This window comes from Larimichthys crocea, chromosome XVII, assembly GCF_000972845.2.
Source record: "Larimichthys crocea isolate SSNF chromosome XVII, L_crocea_2.0, whole genome shotgun sequence".
NCBI lineage: Eukaryota > Metazoa > Chordata > Actinopteri > Sciaenidae > Larimichthys > Larimichthys crocea.
The window spans coordinates 18,904,143-18,921,146 of record NC_040027.1 but is presented as its reverse complement, the minus strand read 5'-3'; the positions used below and the strand labels follow the sequence as shown (position 1 = coordinate 18,921,146).

Genomic DNA, 17,004 nt, shown 5'->3' with positions numbered 1-17,004 from the left:
CATCCGACTACCGCCAAGGATGTAGTGACAGTAGGTCTGACCCAAAATAGCATTCCTGAATGTGTATCCACCCACACAAGCCTAAAAAACACACATTCCCACCTCTGAGGGCCATGAAATATGTCAATACACTGTCCTTTCTCATAAGCTTCAAATTATTCAAGCATGACTGTCAACATTCATCGGTGATTTACATTGTTAAAAGCAGCTTGCAGCGGGGAAGAAAAGATACAGGTTCATCCCCCCGCCATACATCAATTGGCTATCTGCTTGGCACTGTGCTGGCGAAACGTGCTGGTAATCTCTCAATGATTCCTGCACTTAGAGGGGAGGGGCTGCCAGGCACCTGTTTCATTAGCACCACACATCTTTCTTTCTCGGTCCCCCACCCCTCCCACCCCTCCGCCACCTCCTCGTTCCTCTCTCCTTCCTCCCGCAAGCCTCGTTATTCAAATTTCCCTGCTGTCAGCCCACATTAGCGAAGCGCCACAGTTTGCCTGTCAGCTGGCTTAATTGCTGGAGGTGCCTTCTTTTATTAGGTAACCCCCTCCGCTCGTTTGTTCCTTCCACCGAGACGCACCTCCACAACAGCTTGTGTAAACCTGAGATCCCCCTTCAGCCTCTTTTCCTTCATTTTCTTTCTCTCTCGCTCTCTCTCCCCATCTAATCGGTGGCTGAGCAAAAGCAGGCCAGCTCCTGATCGATAGCCACACTCTCACCGCTGGACAACAGTGGTGATAAAGAGCTAAAAGCATGCTAGGACTCGGGAAGTAGAGGCTTGCTTTATGCTAGCTCTGAGGACAGAAGGGAGAAGGCCTCATCTCATTTGAGTCACTCATTCTAAGTACTCTCCTCACCACAGTCTGTCTCCTACCTGACTTTATACATCTTCGCTGACTAGCTATTTCTTTAGAAAGAGAGCGCCTCCTTGAAGGGGATGGGATAAGTAGAGATAGGGGACACATAGATCAAGATCTGTGCCATGGCCATTTGAAAACATTTTCTTTTCTTCAGTAATGAATTTCATTTCTTGATTTTATCATACGGCCCCCCAAATTCCTCAAAAGGCCCTACCAGCTTACTGTTGATTACTGTTTTGAGACTCAGCTGTGAACCGAGTTAATCTACATGGTGTGATGTGAAGCCACCAAATTTTGTTTGCACTTGAACATCAGCTAGATGCATGAACAATGGCACTCAGCCACTGTTTGTTGGGTAGTTAACATTTAAAATATAACAAGGCATTGGATGCTTGATACATATTTAACCAATTTAACAACTCAGGTGACACTAACGTATTATATAACAGAAAGAGCCTGAAGTACTGCAGTCCATGGGAACTGTGCTAAATAAAATGAGCCGAGCTTTTCAAGATAGTTCATTGGGACAAGAAAGCACAATAATCAGTCATGAACAGAACCAGATGGACTGTATTGTCTAATCAAACGTATTTAAAAGAAAAGATTTGGGCAAACACATCCAAAATGTCGACTGTGTGTGTAACTATACGGCGTATAGTAGCCAAAACTGAATTGAACGAGGAAGTAGCTCAGAAAGATCTAATGAATGTTTACAATGGACGGTTTGGGTAGCAACCAAATTGGTGGGTTAGATAACATGACAAACATGATGACGTGTTATAAACCTGTGTGACCACCTATTACATTATAAAACGTTATGTGTGAACAATGGCCAAAACTACTAAAACTGAACCAAGGTCCACCCTCATTAGTAGCCTCTTACACCCCTCCCCCAGCCCAGGGTATTGTTCACGATAAAATGGTTGGTAGAGAGTGTTGTTGTATATTATGATCAGGCTTGTTGTGACCTTTAAGAAGCCTGGGTGTATTTGATCACTCACTGATAATATTATCTCCCACAGATCAAGTGTACGTTGGCAACAGAGAGTCTTTAAATCCAATTTCTCCCCCGAAGCAAACAGATAGAAACAAGACACAACAAACCTGCTAATGCCACCATTTTGTCTTTTTAAATGTAGTTTATGTCTTAGTTTTGTGTTACTTCCAGGTGGCCATAGGTGTGTAGAGTATGTTAACATTTTCAGTATTATTATGGGGCAAAAAAAAAAAAAACATTGTTAGTTTCTGGTTTGAATACAATCTTATGTTTAGCTTTGATGCTTTCTTCGTCTTTATCAATTTCTGTCTGTCTACAGTGTAGCCTTGTATGTTTCTGTCACTGTGGCAGATTTGAAAGAACATTAAGGATTAAAAGACAGCCAGCAACGCCCGCCATGTCCCACACACTTCTCAGCTAGTCTACTTTATTTGGCAAAATCCCAAAATCATCTGGGTGCATACGAGGGCCTGAGGCATTTTCAAGAACATTTCTATGTCGTGTTTATGTCATGTGGACGCCACATCGTCACGACATCTGTTTACATAATTGGAGTTTTAACTGTGGTGAGGAGGAATTCAGCTTAAGTATGTACAGCATTCAGTCAGGATTATTATTTAGTCATAATATATGTGCAGGATGTGTGATTAAAAAATACTGAAGAAGAGATGTAAAGCTGTTTGTATGATGCAGTTAACACTATAGAAAGTACATTTATGAGCATGTATGTGCTCTCTAACAGTCATATTTTACAGGAACAATCATGAAAGAAGATCTGTTGCAAGACAGTATAAACATGCAGGTTAAGTTACACGCTAGAAGGCACAAACTCTTGTTTTGGGATCTGAAAATGCACATAATTCTTGATTATTTTATTAAAAAAATAATAACTATATCAGTTAATGTGGGTCACACATTTATGTAATATATGGGTCACATCCTTCACAGCGGAGCAGTAGCCAGTGATGACAGGTTACTGCCAGCATAGCATTTCCGAGATTAAACAGTTTGCCAGGTTGAGTGGCCCTTCACTCCAAGGTGCAAACAAGAGCTACCGATGGCCAGAGACTTTCAGAGAACGGGTGTCTCACATGGTACTGCTGAGATCTGCGGAGGGCTGAAACAAAACGGGGCCGATTGGCCTAAACATTCCACCCAGACCCGCCGCAGTCTGCTCCTCTCACCCTGGGACGCCTGCCCATACATTAAGATGTGGTTTGGAGCTCTCACAGAAACACAGCGAGGAGAGGCTGGATGAGAGGGATTGGGTTTACAGTGCAAACCACAGACCCACAGTCTGCCTCCTGCCTTGCCTTCCTGCAGTCAGCTATAGCCTACTACATACACAGCTGCTGGTGTGTGAGTGATGTTTGTGTGGGTGCTATATGTACGGGGTAGGGGGGGGGTGGCGTTTATCACTGAAGGAGGAACATGCTGAAATAAAAGTTGTAGAGTACATTTAAGCATTATATACACTATGAATTAATTTTGGAGTGTAATTAAAGCAGGTACACTCAGACATTCACATAAAGTTACATGTCACACCATGCTTAATCTGGTTTCAATGCATTGGGACATGAATGTCAAAACACTGCCAGGGGTGGGATACAGGGTGGCATGGCTGAGGGATGTAGATGAGGGTTAGGCAAATGAGCAGGTCTTAATTGATACTTCACACAGCTGGAGGACCAGTGTTTATGTATTTCAGTCGGCTCAAAAGCTCTCCACCTAACTCGACTAAAACAAATTAAAGCCATGCGGCATGAATATCGCTCCTAACCTCGCAGAGATCGGTCTCAAATACACAGACAGCATGCCAACTCCTTTTTTTTGTTTTTTACAGCCACATTACCGGCCGTTATATGGAGGGCTTTTTGGCAAAACTGGTTAGATTCTTGTAAAAAAAGAACGAGAAAAGAAAAGTGGGCAGCTTTTAGTTTTCTATCCATCCAAATCAGGTCCCTGAATCACCCATGATATGATTGAAAAGAAATAAAAAGATTTTTTTTGTTGGGGGGGCGGACGGGATGAGTGGCACTTGAGAAGGGCAGACCATTGAGTGAAGGTGTCAACAAGCCAAAGCTGACTCACCCCACACCCCCCTCTTCTTCTTCTTCTCCTTCTTTCTTTCTCGCTCTCCCTCTCTCTGAGAGCCAGCGAGGAAGGGACAAACAAACACACACTTCATCATCTGGGTCAACTCCACAATAGTGTGGAAATAGAAGGAGGCTCCATGTTTCTAAACTGGTGGTGGTGGTGGTGGCCACCAAGGACATGAGATCCACACACAAAGACACTCAGCAAAGTTGGACGTTGTTTTAAAAAAAAAAAAAAAAAAAGGTGGGCTTTGCCTCACTAAACCCCCACTGACAGCAATCTGCCTGACCTTCATAAGACAAAGATTACACATGGGGGGGGCTAATGTACAGACAGACAGCACGTTGGGTTGTATAGGACAGCTTATAGAGGATCATATTTTCCCGGAAATACACAATAAGGATGACAAAGACAGACAATTTCGGCTTGCACTTTTCTCATTGAAAGGCTCGATACGGTTTCATATAAACCCGGTGTTTTAATCTCACACTCGTTGCATTCAATGGAGGTTCCGGTTATAAGACAATAACCTCGTTAAACGTGTGTAGACGGTTACATAGTACCGTAGCCTACTTACCGGTGGTCGGTTTTGAGGAAACATTGTAGCCGCCGACTTGCGTGTCTCCAACCGTGTGTGTGTGTTTTTTTTTTGTTCTTCTTGTTTCTCCCGTTTGGGGCGGAAAGCTTCGTCGAGAAATACGAGCAGCCGATGTACTATTGTTGGTCTCAGAGAGGCATTTGGCCCGGTTTCAAAGGTAAAAGCAAAGCTAGTCTCGGCTCGCTCATTCCTTGCTTCAAGACTCCTTTGTTCTGGGTTATATCCCCAACCCCGAAACCGCACCGCACCGCGCTCGACGCGTAGTAAAGGAGGACGAGGAGAGGAGAGAAACACCCGGTCCAAGGGACGCTTTTTCTTTCCAAGTCCTCCAACTTCGCTCCGCTTCCAACAATTACGATATCGCAATTGGTTTTCTCTCTCCGATATCTCGTCGCCGTCTGTAGCATAAAGGCCAGAAAAAAAGAGAGAGAGAGAGGAGAGGAGAGGAGGAGGAGGTGGTGGTGGAGGAGGAGAGGGGGGGAAATGTGGTTTTGCTTGTGGCTTCGGAGACGGACACACCACCGGCACATTCAATGCAGCCGCAGCCTCTTTTGTCTCGCTCGTTGGCCTGCACTCTTTTCACACAACACTCCCAGCCCCTCACTTCTCTCCCTCCCCCCCCCCCTTCTCTGATCCTCAATGGGACATAACATATGAGTAGCTTTCTTTAAGGAGAAAGGGGGGGGAGACCTAAAGACATACCCCCCTCCACCCCCTTCACACTTTGTTTTATCAGAATTAATAACCTAATGATGGTTTGTTAATTTCTTTTTAATTCCTTTTCCCCATCACCTTTAAAGTTAGAAATACTTCCAAATCAGAGCATAATCACACAATGCTGTTTCTTCAAATAGCCTGATGATATTTGCAAAGAAACCTCTGCTATTATTTATTTTATTATTATTATTTTCTGTTTTTTTTTTGTTTTTTTTGCATTACAATTAGCTTCATCCTCATATAGCCATGCAATTAGGAAATTTTAAATTTCACCAAGAAAAAAAAAAGTGCGAAAATTTCTTCGGAAAGACGCTTCAGAGGAAGTGTTCAGTGATTGAATGAAATCTCCACGTGGGGCTCGTCCTCGGCACGGTAAACACTGGTAAAATGAGCCAATGACTGTCGAGAACACCCACGTGGGGTGTGCTGACCGTTTGCTGATTGGAGGGTACAGGTAGCACAATGCTCCGCACGTCAATCAAGCAGGCTACAACTGCTCGGTGAGGTTAACCCCTTCCTGGGTAGAGGGAGTGATTGAGGAGTTGTGTGGTGGCTGTATCAAGATTCAGTGGTTTTCCTTTTTCTTTCCCACAAACCCGTCAATGCATTGAAAAATCTTACACTCCCCCCCCCTCCTCCTCCACCATCCTCCCCATTTCGTCCTTGTTGATGTGGAAATAAATAGACTTAGCCTCTTCTTCTGCATCATCCTGCTCATTTCTAGATGTCAAAAATTAATCATGACCACAGGGAGCTGACCGAACATTAAAAAAAAAAAAAAAAAAAGACTGAATAGATCTAAACAAGAGCCCGAGAAGGCACCAGAACCCACAGAAATACAGTAACGATAATGCTGCAACGCTTGCATGGCCATATATTGAAAGTGCGCTTTGTTGTTACCTGGAAAAAGGGGAATTATTCTGTAGACGAAGGTAGAAATGGTGGAAAAATTGGTATTCTGGTGGCACGACCCCTTTGGCAGGGCTCATAATTAGAGAGAGAGATATTGAAAAAGCAATTTCTGACAGTGGAAATCACAACCTGCCAGAGGTGGAGTTGGAAAATATAGATGGGTGTGTGTGTGTGTTTTGTGAGAGTATATATATGTGTGTGTGTGTGTGTGTGTGTGTGTGTGTGTGTGTGTGTGTGTGTGAAAGAGACAGAGAGAGGAAAGGCAGAAGGGGGAGGAAGGGAGGGAGGGAGGAAGAGAATAAAGGATGAAGGACAGCAGGGGGGATGCTGAGAAAGACGAGCCAGTAGGAGGCTTAGAGATTGAATGAGAGGGAGAGCGCACACACGGGTGATGAAAAAAAAAGTGTACATATGTGTGTGCGTGCGCATTGTGCATGTGTGTGTGTGTGTGTGTTGGGCAGACAAGTGAGGGAATGAAAAAGAGAGAAGGGTGAGGGGAGCAAGTGGAGAGGGAAGGAGAGAAAGAGGGGAAGGGAGAGAGAAAGAAAGATTTTATTGCCATTTTTTTCCCATGAATTTTAATGCACAGCACTGGTCTCCCTCCCGGATTCTGGGATCACATTTATTAGAAAAAAAAAAAAGTCATGAGGAATGCAGTGCTTTGCAGTCTGCTGCTGCACAGGGAGATGTTTCATGTTGGTGTGTGTGTGTGTGTGTGTGTGTGTGTGTGTGTGCTGTGGGAGTGCTTGCTGGGCTGGGCAGCGGGGTTGGGGGTGCACAGGATGTATGAGTCTGCGTTGCCTTGTGCTGGGGGGAGGCATAATAATATAGATGATAGAAAATGATAAGTGAAGGACACATATTATTGCTATTGGCAGGTCAGATGAAGGAGTGTGCTAGGTGTGTGTGTGTTGGCTGAACTCCAGTGATTAAATACACCAACTTCACAGTGCCCTGCTCTCCTCCACAGAGAGAGACTCAGAGCAACAGGACATCAAAGTGTCCCCACAATGGGACGTGACACAATAGTCGTAATGCTATAGGAGCTTTTGGTTTTAGCTCAGTCGTGTGAGGTATTAAGATGCAACTATGTCAAACGCATGTATGCTGAGTGCAACTAAACACATAAACACACCTGTCTCAGAGGGCATGGCAGTGGAAAAATGCCCAAGGGAGCAACAGCATCTCTTAATAACTTCAACTTAATGTAAGGAACAAAACAACAGTGCCAAACCACCAATTATCCATACAGTAGGCAAATTATTGCTGAGTAGCAAAACATCAGGGAGGGAGTGGTTCCCAAATAAGTAGATGAAAACAAGTTTGCTTCCCACGAAACTTCAGAGATAACTTCATTCCTTTGTGGTTGCCAACAGCAATATCAGTGTCAAACTGTGCCCATGATATATTAACACTAAATGATGCCCCAATAACACCAGAAAAGGTCTAATGAACAGACATTCGGTCATGAAGATGAACTATTGTGTCTTTCCTTTTGTTCGTTGCAAGTCAGCATGATGAATTTGGATCAATAAGCTTCACTTGTCCGGTGATTGCTGGATTGTACGCTAAAATCCTACTAAGTATAAAGTGTAGTAACTCTAAAAATCAAGCTCAAAAGAAAAAATCCACTTAAACACCAGAGGAAATTACAATATTTCTGATGCAGTGGGTATTTATTTGCTCCTTCTTGTTGTTTGGTCGAGTGTTCTGCTGATGAAAGGGCCAAATCTAGATGATCTCATGTCACTTCAGTAGATTTCCACTAGAGCTATTTGTACAATTGGTTTTTGAAAAATACAATTAAATTCAGTTTTATTTATATATAGCGCCAATTCGTGACAAAATGTTCAGCTATATAAAACATGGTCTTTGGATACAGTCCTTCAGAATCAAAGACCTTCTATCCAGACCTACAATTTTGCAACAATCACACTGGTAGGAGACTGTAGAAATCACAGCAGGGAAACCATTTTCTCCACTGGCAGTAAAAAGCCTCTACAAACCAGAATGCACTGGAGCTTTTGTTTGTGCATTTCTTCTTGACAAAGAAACACTGAAGTTCCACTATTTTTATTCTATTCATGTGCAGTAGTCGTACATGTAGTCTAAATGCAACAAGTTCATGAACAGATCTCTAAGCAGTCAAATCATCTAAATCTAAACATGACATTTCATTTGAAACTGAGACCTAAAATACAAATCAACGACCTCTGGAGGCAAGTTAAAGACAGGATTTTATCTTCAGTTCAACTTGTAGACTGACTCCGGCATCCCATGGGAAAAAGGATGATATGTGAGGAAGGTGCTTTGCTTCAGGTCATAAACTTTTGGTTTTGTGGTGTCCCTGTTTGCTCCCCACCCTTCCCGGCCTTACCGACTCTCCCCAATTTCCCCAGTGCCTTTGCAATAGGGTCGAGAATGGCTCCTGCCCAGCGTGGGCTTGAGTGACAGGAAGACAAGGCCACAGTGTTGTCATGTCGCCCCCACCCCCACCTCATTTTGCCCCCACTCCTTCCCTGTCCCTCATCAGACAAGCTGGGTGTCAGTGCAGAGACGGAGCAGTGATTTATTGGTCTCTACTCCTCTGGGGTACCCACCCCCACCCCTCCTCTTCTAACACACCCACTTCGACACACACACACAGCCTCAGCCTCTTCCCTCCTCCTCGCACTCTCTCCACCACCCACCATTTTTCCCACCCCCCCACCTCACTCTGTCCCCACACCCCCTCCATCCATCCCCTCCCCTTCTGTCCTCTCCTGCTGCATGGACCCTGGGGGAAAGAAAGGGTAATGACCCACATCAGCAGCAGCTATGCTCACATGCACGCGCGCACACACACACACACACACACATGTTGTCACACTCACACACACCTCGTCTCCTCCTTGCAGGCAGATACAAATAAATACCCTCTGTGGCACACATACGCCCACGTATGCACACATAAAACAGACGCTGACACATTTACGCCCACAGGCATGTGTATCTGGGAATTCCAGTGCTGTGCCGTAACAATGTTTCTCCACTCAAAAAGTCTCCTTCAGTACTTGGACCACATAATACAACACTGAAATGATCAATATTGAACCATCCACTTCTATGGTATTCGCTAAATAGATTTTCCTTTCAGTAAAGAGGACCCTGTTTTCATCATAACTTGCAACTTCAGAAGGAGAGGAGGGAATGTACACCTCTCTGTTTTACTGACTTTTTTTTTTCTTATTAATTCAGAACAATGGGATGATTTGTGCCTCTCTCCAGTGAAGGGGAATGTGATCTCCTTTTGACTTTCCAAATGTCTATGAATGCACCAGCTTGCACAATTTGGCCATCAAATCCAAAATGCACTGAACGCTCATTGAACAAATAATGAAGCAAGAGGTCCTTTAGAAAACAGAGTTTCCTCATGGTGTCTCGTTGCAAAAAAACAAAACTTCACATGCGCCAACGGTATTCAAGGTCAATGCAACGGTTCTTATTCTCATATTCTGCTGCTTTTTAAGGCCGAGTGAGAAAAGAACATCTTTTCAGTGGCTGAATTTGAATTCAGGCAGGCGATCCACACTGAAGGGAGAGTGAAGAGGTTAAATCTGAGCATTGACTTGCAAATGCTACTGACAGCACTCTAGTGTGCTGTCACTCACACACTGAGAGATGCTCTCCAAAAAGTATGCAGTTCCTGCCACAGGTTTCCACTTTACATGAGTGTTGGCAAGCTGGTGAGTGCAGGTCAGGTGTTAATTTGTGTGTTAAAATATGAAGGAGAATACATAAATTCGTTTTTCATGCAGAGGAGCATAAACAACGTAGTACAGAGTGAAATGATCTGTTAAATGTTGACAGTCTAGCTCCAAAATCAGGGCATAATTGACAAATGATAGCACACAACTCATATTTATGATTGAAAAAAAAAAGAGTCTAGAGACATAGAACTGTCCTGAAAAATTAATATGTATTAGCCACATTTGTAAAGAGCTAGATCTTAAATAATGGAATAACTTAATTGTTGATGCTGGATATAAGCAGTAAACAGTAAATATAATGATGCCTTCCAGACAAAATCTCATATTCAAACTCAAATACGGTGTTGATGCAGTCTCTTGTGGGGGTTTTTTTAACCAGTGGACATCCAGGCTAGAACACTGCATTATACTGCCACCTGCTGCTGCTCTATTAAACTGAATTAGGCTGGCAGGATGCATGTACAGTCTATTTTTTATCCTGTGATAGTCATTCCAGGGTGCGGTCTTGCAATACAATTTAAAAAAAAGTCAACACTATATAATAATAATGGTGATAAAGTTGTATATACTCACCAGCTGAGATGAACTGGTTCTGTCTGTCAGACTACTTTTCATGCGGAAATGACCTGCTGCTCAGCAAAAAGTCCAAGAAAATCCTCTCCATCAGATTTGCACTATGCCTGCAGATGATTTAAATATTTAAAATCCACCTGTCATTGTCTCACCTGTCAAGACTTTCTGCAATTAAGGGAAAATATTGAACTAGAGGCTCACTGCTGTACTGCATGGAGACGCCATTACCCGACAGCAGCCTGCAATTATACATTTGTACCACAGAGTGTCGCTATTACACTGAAAATGCCGAGATGTCAGAGAGCCAATGAAGACTCAAGCATCAGCAGTCCTCTCCCTAAAACTCATAGCTACCGTGTATGTGTGTCTATATGTATGCTTAGTCAACACACACAGGGGCTTTATATTATTTTCCCACTAAATCTGGGATTATGATCCTCATAGCTGTTTTCACAAAGACAAAGTCTACCAAGAGATTTACAAAAATAATCGTAATTCAGCAATTATGGCAGTAAAAATAGAATACAATCTTGGTTTGCTCCCTCACTGGAACCTTTCACCCATATTGTGCCTGTGCAGAGAGATATATACCCTGAATTTAAATGGAAGGCTAGAGGAACTCAAAATGATTGATATAACTCTTACAACCCCCAGTAGATCAGTCTGTAGGGATTTGGCTGGGGAACTGTAGGGGCCAGGTTCAAGCCCAGAATAGACCAAAGTATGGAAGGTGGACTGGTTGTATCTCCTGGGCACTACTGAGGTACCCTTGAGCAAGGTAATCCGAATCCCTAACTGCTCCCATGATACAGCGCTGTGTGGTTTGGTGGAAAATGGATTTCCTCAATAATGTATCTATTCTTCTTTCTTCTAATATTTTCACATATTCACACAGATATTTTATTTATTGGTAAAAAATAAAATCAATATCTTATTTCATGCTTTCTAAGAATTCAAAAGGTCTAGGTGGTGAAGAATGGGTCCTACATTAGGGAGAACTTGTATTATGGTTGGTTTGCTTCCTGTTTTTTACCCCCTTATATTCTGGGTTTCTTTTTCACTTCCAGTGAAGAGGCATCTCATGAGATCAAACCTCAGAGAACCTTTCAGTGATACTGAGTCTTTGAAGCCGTAATGTATACCTCATGGCAGTCCAAGAAAGCACAACTTTAAATATTATATGATACATGTAAATGTAATCAGACAACCTTCTTATTATTGAGGTAAATGAGGGTGTTTCTTTTGTCCCTTTCCTGCTCTAGTCCTTTTTAGCAAAAATTTCACCGCTTCAGATGTTCATTGAATTTTAGTAATATAAACCAGCTTCTCCTTCTGCATGTAGACAACATTTTCCCTTCTTTCATCCACTATTCCCTCTCGATCTGCAGAAGTCTGGCATAGGAAGTCATCTTGTATTTTCCAAGGGGAAGACCAGCTGACTGTTGTGAGCAGACCTGGGCCTCCCACTTCCTCTTGTGGGCCTTCTCTCTTTGCTGCAGCTAAATGGACAACAGTTACATAAGAAGAGAAATGTCAATTAAAAACCCATTGTGGTAAAGATTACAGCTCAATTATTGACTAAAAAGGGGGAAGAAAAACCCGGATTTAATGTTGTTTATCCAAGAGTCAGATGCCAGATACATATGTAGATGGATCCTGACTCTGAATCTGACACTATTGTGTTAATAGATCATTTTGACGAGAATCCAACGAGCGTGTAGAAAGAAACTTTAGGGGGTCTAAAGCAATTTCCTGCACAGCTATGGGATTTATTGTCGACAGAAAAATATGTCAAAACAAAGACAGTGCACATTTGGAGCAACCATGTAAACAGACCTGTTAAATGACAAGTTCAAATTGATGTACAACACCCTTATACCCCACTGGGGTGACTGTGTGCTTAATGTAACTGATTTAGTAACTAGTCAGACTGCTTATTTTGGGTTCCACAAAAAGGTAGTTAAAGTGTCATTTAAGAAAATATGTTGGTATTTGTGAATTACCATCTCTAAACTGTACAAATGCTGAGTTAGAGGCTTTGAATCGTGTGATGGGTTAAATACACACACACACACACACACACACACACACACACACATGTTATGCTAGGCCTGCATCTCCTCTCTGGCCCCATAAGATAATACATAACTCTCTGCAATCTAAATCTGGAAACTTAAACATAACAGAACAGCATTATTAAAATGTCTGGGGATTCAATACTGTAACCTAGCTGTGTGAGAGACACATATCATCCTTGGTTGATGAGTTGGGTGGTCTCAGCATGGGACCATGCATGAGTGCTTTACAGTCACCGTCACTGTATATTATTTTCTTGTGTAAACATACGACAGAAACAAAACTCCACTTTTCCTGATTAACGTTTGTGTGCATTAATAACTGCAGCCTGTATTCATCCACGTGGCCTCCTACACAGAGCTGGTCCCTTTGGAATGACATCATTCCAGCCTGAAACAGGACCTTGGGCTGTTTCCCAACAGAGGCCCTGTCACACATGGCCTGCATTGACTTACCTGAGATTTGTTTACCTATCGGTGTCGCTACTATTCCACAGCAGGACACATTTTCCCCGCAACCATAAATCTATAAAGTCCTGCATGACTTGAAGGGTCGAGGGGGGGGCTGGCTAAGGCAAGAGGAACGATGTGTGTGTGTGTGTAAATATATAAATATATAAATCCCTCATCAGGGTCACTGGTGGTAGTGGTGAGGTGGTGAGGATGGCCAGCGTCCAGATAAGCTGCTTCTGCTCTCTCTCTCTCTGCCTCTCTCCCTAAGGCAGCCTGAAAGAAATGTGCCATTATCCAACGAGGCCCCTACAGCTGGGCCCCTGAGCACAGAACTGCTGTCCAAGACAACTTGCAAAGGCCAAGAGACTGGAGACTGGAAGCTGGAGACGATAGAGCTTTAGATACCTCCTCAGACTGTTTACGACCACCTCTACTACAGCCAAAAGTTGTTCCTGCCTCACTACCTTTCCCTCACTGCTTCTTTCTTTCCAGTAGGTCATTACCAGAGTGAGAGTGAAATGTCTGCAGGACAAACTGGCTGTATAGGCATTCCTGAGTTCAAAGTAGATTGATCTCTTTAAAATGAAATACACTTTGAGAGTGTGTCTTCATCACTCCAGCCAAGGGTTTCTCTTCATCAGTTAGTCTACAGCTGAATTCAAACTCTCTGTCTGAGATACAAAATTGAAAATTGCAAGAGACATGAATAATATAATACCCTCCATTAAATAAATGGCAGATGGTAATGTGGCCTAATGGTTAAAAATCTCTGCAGCAACTATTTGCCCTGGCTCATTGTTCATCAGACACTAATATGATTTATTCAAATATGAGCAGTAAAGCCAAATGCAGACTATTATCTGATTATGCTGATAAATAACATACATTTTTTTCTGCACTTATTTCTCTTAGACAGTTTGCGCATTGATGAGCACATTAAAGAAAATATCCTTTGTTGCAACAACTTCCTCATCCTCCCTTGGGGATGCTCAAGTGGTCCCAAGGCAGCAGCAGGGAGATGTAATCACTTTATCACATCCAGGGTCTGTTCTGGGTTCTTCATAAACAGGGAAACTTGTTTAAAATGCATGAGGGCTTCTAATAGAACCAGGAATAGTGTCTGCAGACTAGAGCTTGGTGGCCCAAGGAACTTGGCACGAATCAACACAGGACAATTACCTTATTGGCTCACACACATGCAAAGCAAATTAAAAATTTGACTCGAAGGGTTAGAAATTAATTTAGCCATTTGTGCTTATCATGGAATTAAGCTTTAGGTGCCTCACCCATGGACACTTGGGTAAGTGATGTTTACAGAGCTGTACTTCTAAAACACAGCAAGCCCCTGATTATAGAGCATACTTTTTGTGAATATAAAAAATATGACAATAAGGTGATTGCACGAGTCAGTGTGACGATTGCTGAATTTCTTCCTCAGAAATGTGCAAGGGAACTGGACGTGAAGATTTACAGATTACATGCGGCTAATCTCTTCTTGTCATCGCTTATCATCACTTTGTCAGCAGCCAAGGATCTGTTGGATGAGTACTGCTCTATCCGAGAGCTGGGAACTGATAAGACCAACATTTACGCATAATATAGATAGGTTAATAACAAGGTCATTTAAAATAAAACTCCTTAATGATGGGATCTCAATATGACAGGGAGGTGGGCTACAGACTACAGGACTGTTGAAGTTCTGGTTGCATTTGTTGGTCACAGTGGAGGGTCCCTGCTGTCACCAATTCTGTCTGCCATGTTAGAGTGGTCATCATTGTTGCCAGACTACTCTTTCTCATCTCTCTGGATCTCAACCTCCCACAACGTAGCGTAATTATGGTCACCACCAAGTAAGCACTGCTGTGGAAAGAAAAAATGAATCACAGGCATAGGTTCATTAAAAGGGAAAAAAATAGTAATACATTTAATTTGATTAAATCTATGGATTAGTTCCTTAGGCAACACAGCTGCAGGTATTTAGACTAGAAAACATTGAATAGAAAATAAATCCTATCGTTGTGTTAATTGTAAATGAAAAGGAAAATAGGATGCTGTCCAATAGGAACAAACTTCATGGTCCATTTAAATGTAAACAGTCTATATGGGCGCTTTAACACTGGAAAAATGTGCTGGGTATTTTGAAGGATGATGCCGCCTCACCATAAACATATATACCTTCATAAATAACTGTCGCAGTGATGGTTTCCTGTCAATATTAATGCACAATTTTAAATGGAAAGCTCAGAAAACAGATATTTGGGCCTAAACTGATAAAATATGTAAGGTCAGCTGCAGCTGCCTTATTGAAATTCAGTCTATGTGACTAACACATTGAATTCCAGCACGATTTCAAAACTCTGATCATAAAATTATTCCCACAGCACACTGGGGTTAGAGCAGACAATCCACGAGATTTGAGTCTTGTGGGCTTAATTATAAAATAACATATTCATACTGTTATTTCAAATTAGACAAGGCCTTGACACTGGCTGATGAACTTGCATTAATAATGTTGGGGTGAGTGTGAATGTTTATGTGTGGAATAGAAAAGGGGTTAATTAGTGTGCCTCTTTGCAGAAGCAATACTTTTGGCAATAGAGCAGGAAGACTACTGTCTATAATAGGAAGAGAAAAACAACAGAGACTAGCTGCTCATTTCTGAAGGCATTTTAATTGCTAGAATACAGCGCCAAGCTAAAAATGTCTCCACTAGCCTCCAGCATGAGAAAGCAAGAGAAACTCCTCTCTGTAACACCTCTGAATCGATGCTGCAGAATAAGATTAATTGTCAAAATACTCTAAAATATAAGGCACTTACACAGTGCACTTAGTAGAACCAGATCTATTACTTCTACTGTCATAAAAGTTACAGTTGGAGGCCTCTCACACTGCACATCTGAGTCTAATCTGTGCAAATTCTTCTCTCCCTCACTCACTTCATCACATGAGAACAGAAGACATGACTACACTGTGGCTTTCAAAGTACACAGCTCAGCCAAAGGCCCCTCATGTCCTTACACACAGAGGGTCAGAAGCACCAGTAGTTCCTAAGGCTGCAGTACTGACTGAGTCACGGTGGGTGTGTGACTGTGAAATACTAAGTGACTTTCTCAGAGGCGGTTCCCCCCTTTGAGTGCTGAAAACGGGATGTAAACAGTTCCAGCTCAATGGAAGCCACAAAAATAATAAAGTTAAATTTAACGCAGGTTGAAGAACAAGACCATGCCTGTGCCTTTCATTACTCCACTTCTAATCATGTAAACCAGCTCTCTTCCATGTCTGTTTCACTTTTACACTTACCTCCCCCTGATTCACTTTGATTCTTATGTAGCTGCCTCTATATTCTCTTGTCCTGTTTGTCAGTTTCTACAGGGACAGTTTGAGTCTTAGGGCTCCCTTGAATGTTGCAAAGGCCAAGAGACTGGAGACTGGAAGCTCGAGACGACAGAGCTTTAGATACCTCCTCAGACTGCTCATTTGAATGTTACGCCTAGTTGTTTTCAACCATCTAATGTGGACACTCTTACTCTACCTTCAATCGAATCTCAATATATTATTGAATAGTTTTCTCTCTGATACAAACTGTTAACAAGGCCTGAGAGGAAGTGGAAGAGGCATTTACACCACATAAATTTGGGGATTTTTTTTTAAACATGCCAGAGATTACAAATTTCAGCTTGCAAAGAGGGGGATTTCAAGGATCCTGGAATTTCTGGCTGCACCTCTGTCCACATTCATTCCTGAGTCCTGTTTCTGCTCCTGAAATTTCAACTTGAAACCATATGGTCGTCACCCACAAGGGACACTGACCAAAGTGGGCTGAACAGCAAAGTATATAACATTCAGCGTTGTCTACCACAGCATCAAAATACTGGCAACATAAGTCTTTTCTGCCATGCTTTACTGCTTCCAGTGCTGAGGTTTTCTCAAAACCGCTCATCTCAAGAGCCACTTTTCACCCGGCCCTGGGTCA

The 17,004-nt window shown here is 42.5% G+C and overlaps 1 protein-coding gene across 3 annotated transcripts in view; it reads right to left on the bottom strand.

Annotated features, from left to right (window-relative positions):
• Positions 1 to 5,188, bottom strand: part of tle2a (TLE family member 2, transcriptional corepressor a) — a 38,665-nt gene extending 33,477 nt beyond the window's left edge. For all 3 annotated transcript variants that reach the window (XM_019274351.2, XM_019274353.2, XM_019274354.2), the window contains exon 1: positions 4,532 to 5,188. In XM_019274351.2, the coding sequence (XP_019129896.2) occupies positions 4,532 to 4,555 (24 nt within the window). In that variant the 5' untranslated portion in view covers positions 4,556 to 5,188. The remainder of the gene's footprint in view (positions 1 to 4,531) is intronic.
• Between the last annotated feature and the right edge of the window lie 11,816 nt (positions 5,189 to 17,004).